Genomic DNA, 17,501 nt, shown 5'->3' with positions numbered 1-17,501 from the left:
GGCTGTTTTTCACCCCCATACAGATTTCTAACCTGTGGGTTTCACCCCTATTAGACGCGGGGTGGCTTGAGGGGCTTCCAAGCATCCCCTGGCCAGTGTCTCCCCTGCCAGATATTCCCCAGGCGGGGCTGGGCTGGGGGCTCTGGACCCCCCCCAGCCAGGCTGGGTGGTTCGAGGGGCCGCATCCAGCCCCCCATGGCTGGGACTCCGCTCGGTGCAGGGCAGGAGGAGGGGAGCCCTCGCAGGCGCCGCTCGGTCCCAGCCTGGATCCAGTGGAGATCCCAGGGCTTGCCAGCTTTAAACCATGAATCCTGCCCTCTCCCCTGGGCATCCATCCGTCTGGCTCCACCGTAATGATGGCGAGGTGGCGGCGCAGAGAGATTAAATGACTTGCCCAAGGTCCCGCAGGGAGTGATGGCCACCCAGGAGGAGCACCCAGCCGTCCTCCTCCTGCCCCGGCAGCACCCGGCCCTGTGGGAAAACGTGCCGCATCGCAGCTTTGCCTGCAAAACAAGGCACGGCCACGAGTACCACGTCCCCATCCTGGTGACATCCTCATGGATGGAGGTGGCGGATGGCCTTGGCGGGACCTCCAGCCACACCACGACAGGGAGCGGGTGCCGCTCTCCGCTCGCCGGTGGGGTTTGGTGCCGCCGAATCCTTTCCCGGAGCAGGAGGGTTTCGCCGATGCCCTTGCCAGGCTGGGGCCGGCGCAGGCAGAGCCGGTGACTAACACCTCCTGGTTTGCAGCTTGTTTACCTGGCGCTGGGGCTTCGGTTTGGATCGCTGACTCACCGCAGCGCCTTCCCCCTCTGCCGCTGCAGCTCCCTTACGAATACTTTCCATTTTCCCATTACTTTAATTGCCCTTGTTTGAGAAAACCGCCTCGGACTGGCTCTGGGCTGAAGAGACCTGTTACGCACGGCTGCCCCAACCGGGCGTCCCCGCGGCGGGGGCGATGGGGGGACGGCGGGGTGGGACACCCGCCTCCGCGGCACACGCGGGGGACCTCCGTGCCATGGCCGTGCCGGGACCTGGGACGCGCAGGGAGAGTCATCGGCAGCGAGTTTTCGACGGCCCCGTCGGCCGCACACGTCGAACGCGGCGCACGGGCGGCCGGCGGCGTGCGGATGCCGGCTCCGGCACAGCTGAATGTGGCCCGACGGGTTTGCGGAGAGGCCCGTCCCGTTCGGCTGGATTTTTGGAGAGGCTGGAGCCAGCCCCGGCACCAGCCGCTTCCAGCGAGGTGCTGCCGGCTCCGGCGGGGCCGTGCATGGCGCCAGGTCGTGGCCCCGAGCCACGGTGCAGCTCAGCCGCGTCTCGGGGCAGGCACAGCCGGCGGCGTGGGAGACGCCAGCCCTGGCCCACGCTCCATGCTCTGTGCCAGCGCTGTGCCCTTTTTTTGGGGGACAGTGCCCCAAGGCGCTGGGGAAAAAGCAGCCCCTTCGGTCCCGGAGGGACCCCCCCCCAGCCTGTGGGGTCCCTGCCCCGTCTCTGTGCACGTCAATGGGGGAGACAGGCACTGGTCACCCCTGTCCCCCTCTTTCCCAGCTTCCCACCCAAAACCCTCCTGGAGGTGCAGTGCCCTGCTCATCCCGGCCTCGCTCCGGGAGCACGGGAAGGTGCTGTGCGTGGGGCAGGGGACCTCGCATCGGTTGCGGGTGCTGTGCCTTTGTCAGCTCGCAGAGAGCCCCGAGGAGGTGGCGAAGAGCTGGGGACCACGAGGACAGCATGTAGAGGTGTCCGGGGAGCTGCGGAGGAGCTTTTAGGTGGAAAAAAAATGCTGGGCATCTCTGGGACCCGTGGGATGCAGGTCCTCAGCAAGGGATGTGGCGGGGAATAATCCAACAACATCAGGGATGGAGTGAGGAAGGAAAGGGGGATCAGGGCAGGATAAGAGCCAGTTGGGAAAACTGTCTGCCCTTCTCCAAAGAGCAGGCGTTCTGCAGTCATGTGCCAGGTGAACCCTGGACCCACAGCGAGGGCGTCAGGGTCTGTAAATCCCGGAGGGGAAAATCCTCCCTCGCCGTGCTACTTGTACGACATTAGGATCAAGGGAAAGGCGAGAAAATCCACCCAAACAAGTGATGTGTGGGGAGCTGGTGGCCACCCCTCAGCCTGCGTGTCCCTCCTGGGAGCATCGCACGGGCTCGGGACCGCCGGTGTGGGACCGGGGTAGGATGCAGCGGTGCCATGGGTGCAGGAGCGGGGTCAGCCCCACAGCTCCGCCATTCCGTCCTAATCCGTGGCACACCGGCACCGTGCGTGCCGCGAGTGGCGATGGCAGGAGGGAGAGAGATGATTAAAGCAGCCTTTGATGAAGCAAAAATTAATAAACAAGCAGGCAATTGTGCTGGTCTTTATTTACTTGAGGATGACAGTGTGGAGCCGGCGCGGCGAGGCCGCCGAGGCCGGGCCCCACATCAAACGGCGGGGCAGCGCCGGGCGCGAGGGGACCACGCCGCCGCCTCTTCTCCGACGGGTTTTTCCTGGTCCCAACAAACCCGGAAAGGTCCGTGTGGCTGTTCCTTAGAGCAGGGCCCCGTCCCATGCCGGCGGGGGATATTGGGGTGAACAGGAGACGCTGTGTGCCGCTGCGGCATCCGAGCGTGGCGGGACGTGCCGGGCTGGGGTACATTTTGGAGGTGCCGCTTGGCACGCTCGCCCCGTCCCCTTGCTCCGGGGTCAGCGTTCCCACCTCTCTCCCGCTCCAGCGATGCTCCGCAGGCGCCGAGATCCCTGCTCCGGCCCTCGTCTGGTTGATGCGCGGAATTAGGGCTGGGAGAGTAAAAGCAGAGCCGGTGCGTGCCCACGGGTCGGTCCCTCGGCCACCCCCAGGAGCAGGGCTGGGAGGCCAAACCCACGCCTTCGCGCCGGGTCCTTATCACCCGGTCGGGCGTATTTACCCGCCGGTGCTGCCGGTTTCCACCGGATAAAAATGCGCTGGACAAACAGGAGCTCCCTGCCGGCCCTGGGGTGGTGGCACAGCGGGGGACATGCACCCCTGTCCCTGCTTCGTCCCCGGTGCCACCCGTCATCGCAGAGGCTGCAGGAGGGGCTGCGTTGCCCCCCCCCCCCAAAATTTGAGTGTCCAAGCAGGTGACGAACCCCCCCCCCCAATGTGCCCACCTGTGCCAGGACTGGGAACTGTGCCCAAGTTTGGGGACAGGGTCAGGGTTAATGGGGGCAGAGCCCCACGGGGAGGAGGTGGGTGGGTGGGCTGCACCCCGGGGCACCCCCTCTGCTGGGGGGGGGGGCTGGGGGGGTGCAAACCCCACATGTGTCCCCACTGCTGGGTGGCCGGGGGGGCCTGGGCTGCGCAGGGGGCTGTACAGTGGGGTGTCATGGCACCATAGGGGGGGAGCTGGGCATGGGGGGGGGCTGTGCACCACGGGGGGGGGGGGGGGTGGCCGTGGGTGGTGCAGGGGGTCTGCGCACTGGGGTGCATGGGGGGGGTTCATGCGTGGCGGGGGGACGGTGCACGGCACAGGGGTCCCCCCCCCCCACGATGGGTCAGTGCATGAAGGGGCCTGGGGGAGGCAAGGGGTCTGGGGCACAACGTGGGAGGGGGCCGTGTGTGTGTGGCGGGGGTCAGTGCAAGGGGTGGGGGGGTCAGTACGCGGTAAGGGGGGGTCTGTGCACCCGGGTCTGGGGCACAACGTGGGAGGGGGGGATGTGTGTGCGTGGGGGGGTCAGTGCAAGGGGTGGGGGGGTCAGTACGCGGTAAGGGGGGGGGGGTCTGTGCACCCTGAGGGGGGGTCTGTGCACGGCAGGGCTGCGCAGCTGAGCGGGGGGCCCCCACGCAACCCCTCCCGCGGGGGCTGCGCCGAGCCGAGCCGAGCCGAGCCGAGCCGAGCCGAGCGGGGCCAGCCCCGCCCCCAGCTGTCAGCGCACCGCCCCTCCCGCGCGACAGAGGGAGGGGCCGGGGCGGCCCCGTCGCGCCCTCCCCTCTCCTTGCATCCCATTGGCCGGAGAATCCTTTTGTTAGAGACGGATGCCCGCCTCCATTGGTAGGCGGGGACGTCCTTCCGCGCCGCGACCCCGCCCCTCCTCTTTTCCGCCTGCCTCCCCGACGCTGGAAACTTTGCGGGCAGCGCAGTCGGCAGCGGCGCCCGCAGCGCCGAGCACCCGGCCGGAGCCAGCGGGGCCCCGCACCGCACCGCCGGGCACAGCCCAGCCCCGCAGGGCGGGGGGCACCGCGGCCCTTTGCGCGCCCCTCCGCGCCTCCCGGCCATGCGCGCCCGCTGAGCCGCAAGCGGAGGCGGGCCGCCTTGCAGTTTGCTCCCGTCCCCGGTTTTAATTTTCTCTATTTATTGTGTGTGTTTGGGTTTTGGTTTTTTTTTTTTTTTTTTTTTTTGGGGGGGGGGGGGGGGTTTTTTTTTGGCTTTTCCCCCCCCCCGCGCTCCGCAGGCGCCAGGCGGAGGCCGCGGCCCGCGGTGGCGGCGATGGGCGCGGTGGCGGTGAAGGCGGGCGGGCGCTCCGCGGGGCGCTGAGCGGGCGCTGGAACGGGAGCGGGGACGCGCCATGGCCGCCAAGGACAACCCCTGCAGGAAGTTTCAGGCCAACATCTTCAACAAGAGCAAGTGCCAGAACTGCTTCAAGCCCCGCGAGTCCCACCTGCTCAACGACGAGGACCTTAACCAGGTGGGATCTTCCCCCCCCCCCCCTCCCCAAAACCCACTGTTTTCTCCCCAAAATCCACCCCCGGCGCTCCGCCCCCTGCCCGCCCCTACGGCGTCCGGCCCCAGGGAGCCCTGACTCCCCGTGGGGTGTCCGCTGGCCCCGTGGGTAGCCCGGGGTCCCGTAGATGGTGTAGAGCCCCGTGGGTGCCTGATGGCTCCCCCCCCCCCCCCGGGTACCTCGGGGTCCACTGGGTCGCTCGGGGTCCCACGGGAGCCCCCATGGATAGTATAGGGTCCTACGGACAGCGCAAGGTCCCGTGGGTGCCTGCTGGCCCCGTGGTTAGCGTAGGCTCCCAGGGGTCCCGTGGGGTGCCCGCTGGTCACGCAGATGTCGTAGGACCCTGTGGGTGCCCACTGCCCCCGTGGGTAGCGCGGGATGTCAGGGGTGGTGTGGGGTCCCATGGGGTGCCCACGGGATAGCACAGGGACCCACAGGTATCCGTGAGTCCTGTGGGGTGTTCAGGAGCCCCATGGGTGCTCCCTGGTCGCACAGGGTGTCCAGGGGTCCCGTGGGGTGCCTGCTGACCCCATGGGTGGCGTGGGGTCCCGTGGGGTGCCTGCTGACCCCACCGGTAGCACAGGGACCCACAGGTATCCGTGAGTCCCATGGGGTGTTCAGGAGCCCCATGGGTGCTCCCTGGTCCCGTAGGGTGTCCAGGGGTCCCATGGGGTGCCTGCTGACCCCATGGGTGGTGTGGGGTCCCATGGGTGCTTGCTGACCCCACAGATACCCAGGTGTCCCACGGGGCACCCAGCGTCCCCGCAGTGCCCACCGGTCCCTTCGGCCATGGCCCACCCCAGTGCCTCCTCCCCCGGGGCCTCACCCCTTTCCTGAGGCCGTTTGGGGACCAGCACCCACATTTGGGGTGATCCCAGCCCCTCTTGGGGTGCACGGCAGCAGGTGGGGGGGTATCCTGGGGGCACCATCAGAAGATCCCGAAAGTCCTGGGGAAAAAAAAACTCGGTTGCAAACAAAACGTTCCCTCCTGGATGTGCCGGACATGGCCCCCCCTCACCACCACCCTGCAGCCCCCCGCTTTCCTGGGGGGGACAGGATGGTGACCCCTGCCCTTTCCTGGTGAGGACCCAGTGTGGGCACTGGGGGGGCTGCTAGGGCTGGGCCTTCCTCCTCCTCCTCCTCCTCTTCCTCCCAGGCCTGATGCAGGCCCGGAGGCCCACGCACCCGCGGCGGGGGGGGTATTTTGGGGTGCGGGGGCCTGTCTGCGGTGTCGGGGTGCAGGGAGCGGGGCCACCCTCCCTCCTCCCACACCTTTCTGGGCCGGGGCTGACATCCCCGCTCCCGATCCTATTATGGCAATGAGATCAGACATATTGCTGCGCTCGCTGGGGGGGGGGGGGGGGGGGGGGGGTGTATAATGAAATCTGAGGGCTAATATGGAAAAAATGTAACTGGAAAAAATGCCGTGGTGTGTGCGGGAAGGGGCGGGCGGCGGGGAGCGTCGCGGCCGTGCCCAGACAAAGGAGCCATCCCGGAGGGGGCTCGGGAGGAGCCCCCCGCTCCCGGCCGGTTCCTTCCCGCTGCCCTGTCTGGGGTTTTTGTTGCCTCCTGGGTGCAATGTTTTTTTTTTTTTTTTTTAAATTTTTATTTTGGGGGGGGGGGGGTTCAAAGCATTGCACGCTGCCCTCCATAGTGCCTGCCTGCCCCGGCCGCGGGGGGCCTGCCACCTTCCCTGGGGACCCAGGGCCCGGAGCCGTGTTCCAGGCAGCCCCTCGTTCGCTTTGTTCCCATCGGGGCGGTGGGTGGCCCTGGGTTGGGGGGGGGGGCTGCCACCACAGCTGGTTCCCTTGGGGCTGGGGTCGGCCCCGTGGCCGGATCCAGGCCCTGCGTGTGGGGGCTCCGGTTGGGAAAACGGCGCAATCTTGCTCGGCTTCTCCCTTTGCAGCTGGGCTGAAGTAATCCCGCTTCCCAGATAAGATGGTGGCTCTGGTAGCGTGTGATGCACGCACGTACCCTCCCGCCCCGCCGCGCAGCCCCCCCCCCCCCCCCCCCTGCCGAGGAGACCCCGGCCACGGCCGGCCCGGTGCTTCCCCACCACCGTGCCCACCTCCCCATCGAATTCGTGCCCCTTGTCGGAGGAGGAGGCAGCTCCGAGCTGCAGCGAGGAGCCTGGCTGGATGTGGGGGTGTGCTCGCTCCGAAGCACACCCAGGAATAACGGTTCATTTAACAGCTCTGAATTTTTTTGCCGCCTTAATTTTCTTTTTTAAGCTCGGTTTGGGTACGGGGGGGATCCCACAGCATAGCGTGGGGGCTCCGTGCTCAGCGTGTCCTGCTCACCCCGTGGACAGGGACCGTGTTGGTGATTACCTAGAGTCCGGCTAGAAGAGTCTTTTTGAGTCATCTGACCTTTCTACTTGGCTTGCAGGAAAGGTGAAGGTACTTCACACTTACGCACTTGTGTCTTTTTTGGATTTTTATTATATAAAAATACCTGTGTGGGTGTTGGTGTTAGGAGCTGCCCCTCCTGCTTCCCGGGGTGCTCCGGGGTGCTGGAGCTGCTCAGGGCAGAGACCGGTGCGTGCTTGCGAAGAGTCACAAATATTTGGTAGTGGATTCCCGTTGTACTCGGGAACTGAATTAGGAATGGGGCTGGGAGGGGGGAATCCAGCCCCAAACATCAGGATTAATGAGCTGGAGCTCTCTAATAATAATCAGACTTAGTGCTTCCAACTTCAAAGGACTGCGTGGACGCTAAATCCCTAATCCCAGGAGCGCTGCGTTCACGAGTTGTTTTTGTGCGTGGCTGTGCTGCCGGACGGGGGTCGGTGTGACTTGGGACGGCTACGTGTGGTCCCACCACCCCTTGGAGCCCTGGCTGTCCCCCCCTGGGGCTGCAGGTGGGAGGTGATGTGCCCTTGACCCCCCCCCCCCAGCCCCCCAACCTGCATTTGACCTTCTGGGGTGCCCGCATAGCATGGGAAAACTGGGTCAGTCACCGCGTCTGCTCCCCCTTTGGGAAAATCTATTGCTGTGGGTCTGCCCCGATGAACCTGAGCCCCCGCGTGGGTGCTCAGAGCCCAGTGGTCCTGTGTGGTGGCAGGATCTGGCCCGTGGTCCCTGGCAGACACGGTGCTGGTGACGGCTCTGTCCTGGCTGCTCCACCCACCCGTTGCCAGCTCCCCTTGTGCTGCCCCTTTCCCGGCAAGGGAGAAATTCCCTTTCCGTGGGAATTCCCTCTTTCCTGGCAAGTTGTGCCTGCACTGGCACCGCAGGGTCCCCTTTAACCTCCTGCAAACCTCGTGTGGAGGTCTGCTTCCCAGAGCCAGCCCCAAGAAGACGGACGGTTCTGGGGGACCCTCTTCCATTTCCAGGAGAAAGCTGGGCTGGCCAGCGGGACCTTCTTCCCAAGGAAGCCACCCAGGGCTCTGCAGGGCCGTGGGGGTGTCCCCATGGGGTCCCTGCCCTCTACGCCAGCTGGCCTGGACCGAGCCGTGTCTGTGCGCACATAAGTTCATAAGAAAGATGAAGCCCCCCACAACAGGAACAGGCTGGGAATTAACCTCAAAATTACGCTTGGCCTGAATTGGAAGACGAGCAGGGTGTAAAGCAGTTGCTTTTAATTTTCTCCATGCATGTGCTCTCTCGGGGCATGGGGACTGGCACAGATAGAGGAATTTGAGGACGTCTTTCCAGCTACCAGTGTCTTTTTTTTTTTTTTATTTTTTTTTTTTTATTTTTTTGAGATCATGGCATAGATGCCCAGAGGACCACCCAGTTAGAAAATGGAGCTCGCAGACTTTTCCCACTGCCTCCTCCCGCCCTGGCCCGTGACACCCCTGCCCAGCAGCAGGGGGGGTGTTTTTTTCCATCTCTCCTCCGTTGGACATTATCACTTTCCTACTGTTCTGGATGCCGAACAGCCGGCCGCCAGCAGCCCTGAGGCTGGAGAGTGTCAGCATTGGGTCGCAGGCTTGGCTTTGCTCTGGGGCATTGCATCGATGGGGCCGCAATGCCCTGGGCCAGGGTCTTATCCTGCCTCTGTGTGTTGTCCGAAGGGCAGCAGGGTGAGGGATCATGTCCCGGGCATGCTTTTGCCTCCACCCCCTGCTTCTTGGGGGAGGAAAAGCCCCCTCTTTCCTGGAAGGCAGCCCCCGCGCTTGCATTCCCTGCTCCCGGCTGCTTGTATCATGCTGCAAAAATCTGCCTGTACTTGACTAATTATTAGGACCGAACAGGGGGGAGATTCTCTGCAAATGTCAAACCCGCCTCTGTCGGTGGCTGCAGTGGGCAGGGACTTGGGGGGCACGGGCGGAGGAGCTGGGGTGGGCAGGGTCATGGTGGCTGTCCCCCGTGGGCAGCATCCCACCCTGGGAGAGTGGCGTGAGGGCGGCGGGTGCTCGGGAGGGATTTCAGGTTGGGTGCCAGGGTCAGCTTTGGGTGCGCTTAACCCTCTGCGTGGCACAAGGGAAGGGGCATGGCGGTGCCTTTGGGCGCTGGAGAACCATCCCCTTTGCACACTTATTTGCTGCTGTTTTTTTGCATGGCACCGCAACTTATCTGCTCTGGCACCCGAGGAAGTGATAAATCCCCTTTCCAGCACTCTAGAGAAATGTTGTGGCTTCTCCCAGGCGCTGAGGAAGCCCCGTCGTGGGAGGTGGTTAGATACGCCTGCTTGCTGCGGGGCACGCCGGGCTTCGGGGCTGCTCGAGGAGGGAGAGCTGGGATTGTGAAGCCCGTTCCTTCCCACTTCCATTTTGCTGCCACTTGACAAATTGCCCGTGCGCGCCGCAGCCAACCTCTTCCAGCTCTTGCTCCGACTGCCCGAGCCGATGGCAGCGCTCGGACCGGAGTGCAGCCCTGGGGCCGGGGCCAGGGTATTTGCAGAAGGAGACGGGCTGTTTGCACGAAGGGTGAATTCAACCTTTCCCCTTCCTGTTCCTCCGGTCGGTCGGTCGCTCCCGCTGCCCACGCGGCAAACTGCCCGGGCAGCTCCTTTCTTTGGGGTTTGCCGACGGCAGGGTCAGGGCTGCTGGTGTGCTGGGATGGCTGTTCCATCCACGGTGCCTACCAGCTGCCCCACGGCAGTGGCACTTTGTGTTCCTCATGCCCCGGGTTCCGTCTGTCTAGTCTGATTTGTCCTCTTCCAGCACGGTGAGGTGTGTTGGTGGTGAAAGCCTGACCTGGTTGATTTGCAGCTTCGGCAGCAGCCGGATCATGCCAGCATCTGTGCTGTGCAAATGCGCTTTTGCAGGAGAGCAGGAGGTGGATGGAGAGGGGGCTGTCCTCACGCGTGTCCCCGGGAGCTGCCGGGGTCTCAGGCTGGAGAAAGCTGAGCTTGGACCCACCCTGGGGCAGCGAGCAGCCACCTGGATGCGAAGCTGGGGGATGGAGAGCGCTTTCATGCCAGGAGCGGTTGTGGACGCCCACTGGCAGCACAGCAGCCTCCCGTGCTGGGGTTTGGCCCTGCTCTGCCGCGCGTCGCCAAGTGACATACAGCGGAGGGGGAATACTGGATGGGCAGAGGAAACCGAGATGTAAGCGGCTTAACTGCCGAGGCTGGGATACGTCCCCGGCCCTTGGGATTGCCGCCGGAGCGCGGGTTTGCACAGTGGTGTTTGCAGAGCCTCCCGCCGGCCGGGGTCGCGGGTCTCCAGCGGTCCATGCGGCATCCCGCTGGGAGCGCGCAAAACGTTAAGTGATGCGGTCTTCTCAGTTCCTAGAAGCTGTGCTGTGGGCAGGAAAGCCTGCTTGGGTATCGCATCCCATTCCCTGCCCAAGCACCATGTCACCTTCCCCATTCCTGCCAGGTGACGGCTGCTCCGACTCACCCATCAGTGATGTTCTCTCTGGCTCCAAGGTGTGCAAAACCGAGAGCGGAGCTGAAACCGCCCAGATTTCTTCTTTTGAGGTTGCAACCACAGCGTTTGTGGTGACTTTTCCCTTGAGCTGTGCCAGAAACAGATCCCTGCCTCTGGGGAGCCCTGAGTGGTTCAGGAGTTGGTGCCCAGGGGACGATGACCTTGCCATCCCCGCTCTGGGGCCACGCTCTCCTGCGGGTCTGGCTGAGAGCTGTTGACCCTGTTCCTGGTGCAGGGAGCAGCAGGCACTGCTGTCGCTGCTTTCGGAGAGGGTCCTTTGGTGAATATTGGGACTGAACCCGTAAAGGCGGTGGGATGGGAGTTACCACGGGTTCACCCACAGCCTGGGCCACGCTGGGGAGACGGTTTTCTCGCACGACTGCTGGAAGCCCCAGCACCGCTTCCCCAGTGCACAAGGCGCTCTCATTCAGCATTGGAGGCAGAGGCTAAGCTCCGCTGCAATGGTCCATTTTTTTTCCCCTTCCCGCTCAGTTGCCAAGCCTAAACAAAACAAGCCCTGCCTCCACCCGCGACAGGCTGATTACGTCTGCCGGCAGCCTAAACAGATTATCCCTCCTGCCACGCGCTCGGAGCCAGGAGTCTGTCTCAGCGATGGATTCGGACTTCCCTCGGAGCACGTTGGGGTGGGTGGATACTGGCTGTGGGTGCATCCCCAGCCCACCCTGGCGTCCCGGCATCCCAATGGGGATGTGGGTGCTCTGCCACAGGGCTGAGTCTGGACCCTGAGAGGAGATGTGGATGTCGGCAAAGCTCTCCTGTTCCACCTTGTGCAATGAGCTCCTGCGGGTGCTGCTAAGCGCCCTGATTGCCTGGCTGGTTGCGTGCGGGAGGCAAGAGGTGAAGGTACCACCGACAAAACGCAGCAGGCGTGAAAGCGCATCCAACGGGCACGCTGGTTGGTGTCAGCCCACCTCCGGCCCCCTGACCTGGCGCTCTGTGGGCTGTCACGCTCCTGTAACCTGTCCTGCCCGCTGGAAGCGGGTGACTGTGCCTTCTCTGCCCTGCAGCCCTGGGGATGCGCAGGGATTCCTGTATCACCCTGCGCTTCGGGAAGTGCCGAGTGGCTCTGCGCATCCTTTGAGCCCGGTCCCCCGGCTGCTGTGAATCGTGTTCCCAGTGCTGGTGGGGCTGGTTGGGGTGGGGTGGTTTGTCCGTGCCTGGGCAGCATCAGCGCGGCAGCCTGACAGCTTCGTGTAAACCGAGCTGGGGCCGCTTCCTTCTCCGTTTCCTCCCACACGCCATGCTGCCAGCGCTGGCTTGGGGCGCTAGGCTGGAGGCATCATCTTCCCCCTTGATTAAGCGCAGGGCTGCAGGCTGAGTGAGGGGATAGATGCGGTGGCCGGGGCAGCGACCCGAGAGGCAGGTGAGGGGCTGCGGAGCACCCGCAGCACAGCTCCGGTGGCGGGTCCTGAAGCTAAGCAGGTCCGGGCGGGATGGGAGGCGGGATACCTGGGCGTTCCCAGAGGCGCGACAGGAACCGGAGCGGTGACGCAGGGGCGTTTCTGCCTGACTCAGCCTCCGCCGGTCCCACGGGACTGGATGGAACTGGGCAATTTGGGGCTCCAACCCGGCCGCGCCTCCCACCACGCGGTGGTACCCCTGCAAGGCACTGTGGCTGTATCGCTTTATTTGGGTGGCGAGGCGCCTGCGGATCTCTCCCAGGGCGGCGCGGCAGCGGCTTCGGCACCTCCCGGCCGAGGTCGTGGCGGGCGGTTGGCTTCGTCACCGCGAGCCGTGCCGGAGGAACCGGCTCTCCTCTTCCTGCCCGCCCTGTGAGCGTCATCCCACCCCACCCCAGACGTGGATGCGTCGCGCTGCCAGCAGCTGCCCTCCACTCTGCTTTCCACGTCGTTTTGCGGCTCGCCCTTCAGCCAGGTTCCGTCTGGATAAAAGCAAAGCTGCCCAGCGCCCGAGCATCCCGTGTGGCTGCTACCTGCGGGGAAACCGCCCGGAGCTGCCCTTTGGACATCGCCGGAGCTCGCCGGAGGCAGACAGGGCTCTGCCTGGTGAAAGGCATCCCGGGAACCCTGGGGTTGCTCTAAAGCCATCCCTTAACGTGAGGTTGGACAGATCTGCTTGGACAGGGAAAGATTTTGCTCTGAGCTCTTGCTCGGTGCTAGGCGTTGCGTTTTCCTCCTCTTGTTGAGCTCTCCGGAGGAAGCCAAGCTGGTGCGAAGCGACGTGCAGCTCCAGCTCCATCCTGGTGTGGTAACGCTCCCCTGGACCTGCTTCCCGCAGCGGCATCGAGCTGGTTTATTTTAAACCTTGCTTCAGCAGGGCCATTCCAATGCAGGTGTGATGGGTTTATTTCAAATACTTTGCACGCTAATTCACATCCCTTTTATTTAGGCTTGTACCTCTCTGGGCATTTGCTTGATTTTACCAGTAGCTCGTTTTGGTTTGGCTTTAAAAAGCACTGCTGCGTGTTCATCTGTTGGCGGGTGGAACTGGGCTGCCCACGCCGACTGGCTCTAATTCATACCTTTCAGCTATTTTGGTTTCAATATCTGAAATTGGACGCTTCTGCTGAAATAAGTATAGCCCACTGGTGCTTTTTTATGATGCCGGTAAAGAAATGACCTTGTTCTATGTTAAGGGCATGTATTTCAGGTGCTCGGCGCTTTATATGCGGTCAGTTGAGCCAAAATTGGAGCAGTTGAGGGCAAAATAATGTGTGTTGAGGGGTGTGAGCCAGGCTGAGGTAGGGCAGGGCTTCACGCCTGTAATACTGGATTAAGGCGGTTTGTTGCTGACCCTGGTGATGATGTCCCCTGTTTGGGTTTCATGGTTATTGCGTTCCTGGTGTGGCACTCAGACTTGCCTGCTGCTTGTCACGCTGGGGGCTATGCAGGGCTGGATGCTGCTGGGGTGCAGTGGGGTGCTCGGGGTGGCGTGGGACGGTCCTGCCAGGAGAGCTGGAGTGCTGTGGCTTGTGTCGGGGAGAGATTTTGCTCGTGGGGCTTTGCTGAGTTGAGCGCTTGGCCGCGCCCAGGCGCTGTGCTGGGGCACCGAGGGGAAAACTGGGGGACGGAGGAGGGCTGAGCCCTGCAAGCAGCTCGGCCGCCCGTAGCATCGGCGCTGAGGGCTCCTCAGGGTGCTGCCTCGGCGGTGCCAAGAATTGGGAACGCCGCGTCTTGCCTTCGCTGTCATCCTCTTCCCGGTTCCCGGGTGGCGGAGGCTACTCGCAATATCTTCTCGGGCGCCGCAGCCGGTTGCTCAGGGCTCACCGCGAGTGCCTCTTGTGGGAATTTGGGTACCCCTTTCCCTGCCTCAGGGACCCACTGAAGGCACTTCCCAGCTCTCTGGTGGGCCATCTTCAGTTATCTGTTTTCAATTCTGCTTTTCCCCCTGTGAAACAGAAGAGAAATTCGGGAAAAGACCATTGCAAGCAACCCTGCCCGGGCCACGCGGCTGGCCGCGGCCGCATCCTGGCACGGCGAGGAGCGGTGGGAGCCCCCGCTCCAAAGTCCTCCCCTCGCGTGGGCACGGATGCGTCACGGGCGCCTTTGGGTGGGGGCGCGGGGCGGGCTGCCGGTGGGGAGTGGCGGAACACGGCTCACCCCACCGGGCGCTGGCAGCGTGGGCGGCACGGGGCCGGGCGCAGAGCGGGTGCCGCGTCGGCTTGGAGGGGGACGGCATGGGGGCCACGGGCGAGCAGGGTGCCAGCACCCAGGTGAGCAGGACGGGGGGTGGCGGGGGGGGGGGGGGGGCGAAGGGGCTCTTCGCCGAACCCGGGGGGCTGCGGTGTTTGCGGGGTGCCCTTCGGTGCCGGCAAGGCCCCGGGAGGGAAGGGAAGCAACTCCTCCAAATTGGATCCCATTCCCAGCACTCCATTTTCATTGTTTTTAATCCGCCTTTAAAGAGAGGGGGAAGGAAGGAAGGTCTTCTCAAATCATGTTTTCCCAGCTGCTGAGAGAGCAACACCTAGAGCCGATATGTCATGTTGGTGGGGGGGGATACGGGATTTTGTTATTTCTTTTCACTTTATAAACAGTAAGAGGGCTCCTCCGGCTTGTTTCCAGTTTGCTTACTCAGTGCTTCATGCATTTGACAGTTTTTGGTGCATAGGCAGTTTCTTCTATTGTTTGCAGGGATTTTTCCAGAGGGGAAACTTTTTTTTAACATTACAAAACCACAGAAACTGGCAGGAGGAATCTAGGGGAGGTACCGAATTGGAAACAGTTTTAAGCTTTAAGGGGAAAAAAAAAAAAAAGGAATGAAAGCAACAAGATTAACCAAATAATTTTGCGAGGAGCTGGGAACGTGTGTCCTTGTTGCTGTGCGGCTGGGCTTCGGCTGGGTGTGCACAGATGTTTCATGGTGGAAAGCAGCGACCCTCGACCCAGGGGCTCCTGAAGCTGGATCTGCCCTGGGTTTCCTCCCTCCTGCCCTGTCCTGGTACCTCCGCGGAGCCGCCTCACCGGTGTGGCAATGCCTTGCCACTCTTGCACCAGGATTTGGCCCCAGCCCTTGCCAGGAATGAGGTTGGCTAATCGTTTGCAGCTTGACAGGCAGCAGGAGCGGTGCCCATAGGACTTTGCAGGGGAGGACATGCCCAGCGCCCGTCCCCATCCCACCGCTCGCCGTCGTGTGGGTCTGTTTTGCGATGGCCGCTTCTGCGCCCAAACCACCGGTGGAAAGAGCCTGGATATTATTTTTTTTTTTCCATTGATAAACGGTAGTGCTGTAAGGCATTTCTTTCCGGGTATTCTTTCCCTTTCTCTTCCCGGCTGGCTGAATGAGCTGTTTTCCCCCCGCCTGACTCTGACCTTCCTGCGTGCTCGGCCGTGGGCTGCTGGAAGCTGCTGGTGGGGAGGAGCGGGCTGGCAGGGGCCACCCCTGCGGGGAAATGGGTGTTGGATGTGCACGGCACGGGAAGCGGCTGTGAGCTGGAGAACTGCCAGCGCTGGGTAGTTTTTCCTCTCTTAATTAACAAAAGGAAAACATCGAGCTCTTCTTTGAAGTATGTTTTTGCTTTGGAGTAGAGGCACGCTGCCGATGGCGAGGGGAAGAGCTGTCAGTGAGGACGGGCTCTGCAGCTTAGCAGTACCCGGGAGGTTGGCACTCTCGGCGCGATGCCATGCAGAAGCAGCCGAGTTTGGTGTTTGCCGCTGGGGTTTTACCTCTTCCCGAGTCCTCATCTCAGTCCCGTTTGCACGCAGCCTATATAACACCACGAGTTGCCATCAGGCATAGCGTTCCCCGCACTAGGAGGGCTGAGTTTGCCTGTGTGCAGGAGCCTGAACTCCTGCAGCTGCCTTCACGCTGGGTCGTGGTCCCCGACCATCGATCCCCCGTGGTGTCGGTCCACAGTAAGCTGGTTTCCCCTGTGCCTGATGTGTTTCTCTGTTGTTCCTTTGCAGGCCAAACCCATTTATGGTGGCTGGCTGCTGCTGGCCCCGGAAGGAACGGACTTTGACAACCCCGTCCATCGCTCCCGGGTAAGTGAAGCCGAGATGCCCTCTCCCCGTGCCGGGGGCGGGGGGTGGCAGAAGGAGCGGCGAGGGCTTGTCCCTGCTCCCGGAGGCGGCTGCGGCCCTGGGAGTGCCACAGGCACCTCCGTGTACCCGTCCCCTTGTGCAAACCGGGAAGCCAGGAGATGTTGCCTGCAGCAGGGCTCTAATGCCTTCACCGGGAGCACTGCAGGTGCTGGTCAGGCTCAGTCCGTGCAGTTTTATTGCTTGCTGCTGTTGCTTTTTGATGCCTTGACGCTGCTGTGGTTGGGGTCTGGTTGGACTGACACGTGCCACGCTGACGGGAAGGCTCTCAGGCTGGCGGGGTGTGGGCTGTACAGCTCTGAGCCATGCTGGGACCATCAGCAAGGCACCCAGTTTCCCTTTGGTGCTTGGAAACAACTACTTTATTTTCTGCAGCTCATCGTGGGTATGCCCAGAGCCCTGGAGGGAGTCTGCATCCCACTCCCTAATGTGGATACCCCCGTGTCAGGCACCAAGGAAGGGGCTGAGAGGTGATTCCCTGCAGAGCTCTGAAGCCGAGCGCACTGGCAGCAGAGACCTGCAGACAGAGCAGGGCACGCTTAGCTCCTGCCCAAAGGGGTTTGCTCGTGCCTTGCAGAAACAGCAGCATTGTGTGGGGTCAGAGCATCCCCCACTTTCCTGCTCCGGGGGGTGTGAGGCCCAGAAGGATGTGGCCAGGCTGATGTCCTTTCACCACTGGCTTGTGACGAGGACCCCCAGCCTGTCCCCAAGCTGCTCTTCCAGGGAACTTGCTGCTGAGGCTGCCAGGACAGGGCTGTCTTGTGCGTGGGAGGGATGGCAATGGTCCGTGAACCCTCTGTCATGCAGCCAAAATGCTCTCAGAGCTGCTAGTAATAAAAAAATCTCTCCCGAGTGAACAAGAATTGGGTTCTGAGTTCAGCCTGGGGTATATGGGTCATTATTTGGAGTCACAGCTAGTCACAGGCTTGCTGGCCCAACTGTAAGGGGGACATGGGACTCGGACGCCCCCCAGAGCAGAGGCTGCCTGCTAAGCTGGGGTGTGCGGAGGTCCACAGGGTCCTCAGTAGTTTTGCTTGTCCCTGAGCACCTTGGACTTTGCCCGAAGGGCTGAGAAAAGCAAGATAAGAATTGCTGCACTGGGGCTATGAATCTAGGACCTTTTTTATTTCAGCCTGCTCAACCAGTTTTTGCTCTTGGCTGAAAAGAACCTGGCACACACCAAAAAAAAAAAAAAAAAAAAGGCAGTTTTCCAGCCAGATCAGTTCTCCAATCTGGTTTGCTCTGTGGCTGCAGAAGCAGCAGTGCTAGCACAGTGCCAGGGGAGGCAGGACCGCCTGGGCAGTGCCACCCCCAGAGGTGCAGCCACCATCCAAATCGAGCTCATGCAGTGCTGGGGGACATCTAGTGTGACACCCTGTCACCCTGCAGCACTGGGTGCTGGAATAGACCATGCAGAATGTAGCTGAGGGCTGGGAGCACTTAGCTGGGGGACCCTTCTGGTGTCCTGCAGGTCTTGGGTC

The 17,501-nt window shown here is 62.6% G+C and overlaps 1 protein-coding gene across 8 annotated transcripts in view; it reads left to right on the top strand.

The window, feature by feature from the left end:
* Nucleotides 1-4,402: 4,402 nt before the first annotated feature.
* The window catches only part of LOC115335872 (myosin phosphatase Rho interacting protein), an 81,876-nt gene continuing 68,777 nt past the window's right edge, over nucleotides 4,403-17,501 (top strand). For 6 of the 8 annotated variants that reach the window (XM_030002185.1, XM_030002188.1, XM_030002181.2 and 3 more), the window contains exons 1-2: nucleotides 4,403-4,644; nucleotides 15,886-15,963. In XM_030002185.1, the coding sequence (XP_029858045.1) occupies nucleotides 4,525-4,644; nucleotides 15,886-15,963 (198 nt within the window). In that variant the 5' untranslated portion in view covers nucleotides 4,403-4,524. The remainder of the gene's footprint in view (nucleotides 4,645-15,885; nucleotides 15,964-17,501) is intronic. The other 2 variants (XM_030002186.1, XM_030002187.1) reach the window with 1 other exon arrangement.

Source organism: Aquila chrysaetos, chromosome 25 (genome assembly GCF_900496995.4).
Source record: "Aquila chrysaetos chrysaetos chromosome 25, bAquChr1.4, whole genome shotgun sequence".
NCBI classification, from domain to species: domain Eukaryota; kingdom Metazoa; phylum Chordata; class Aves; order Accipitriformes; family Accipitridae; genus Aquila; species Aquila chrysaetos.
The sequence above is the reverse complement of the archived record's forward strand: the minus strand, read 5'-3'. Positions and strand labels throughout refer to the sequence as shown.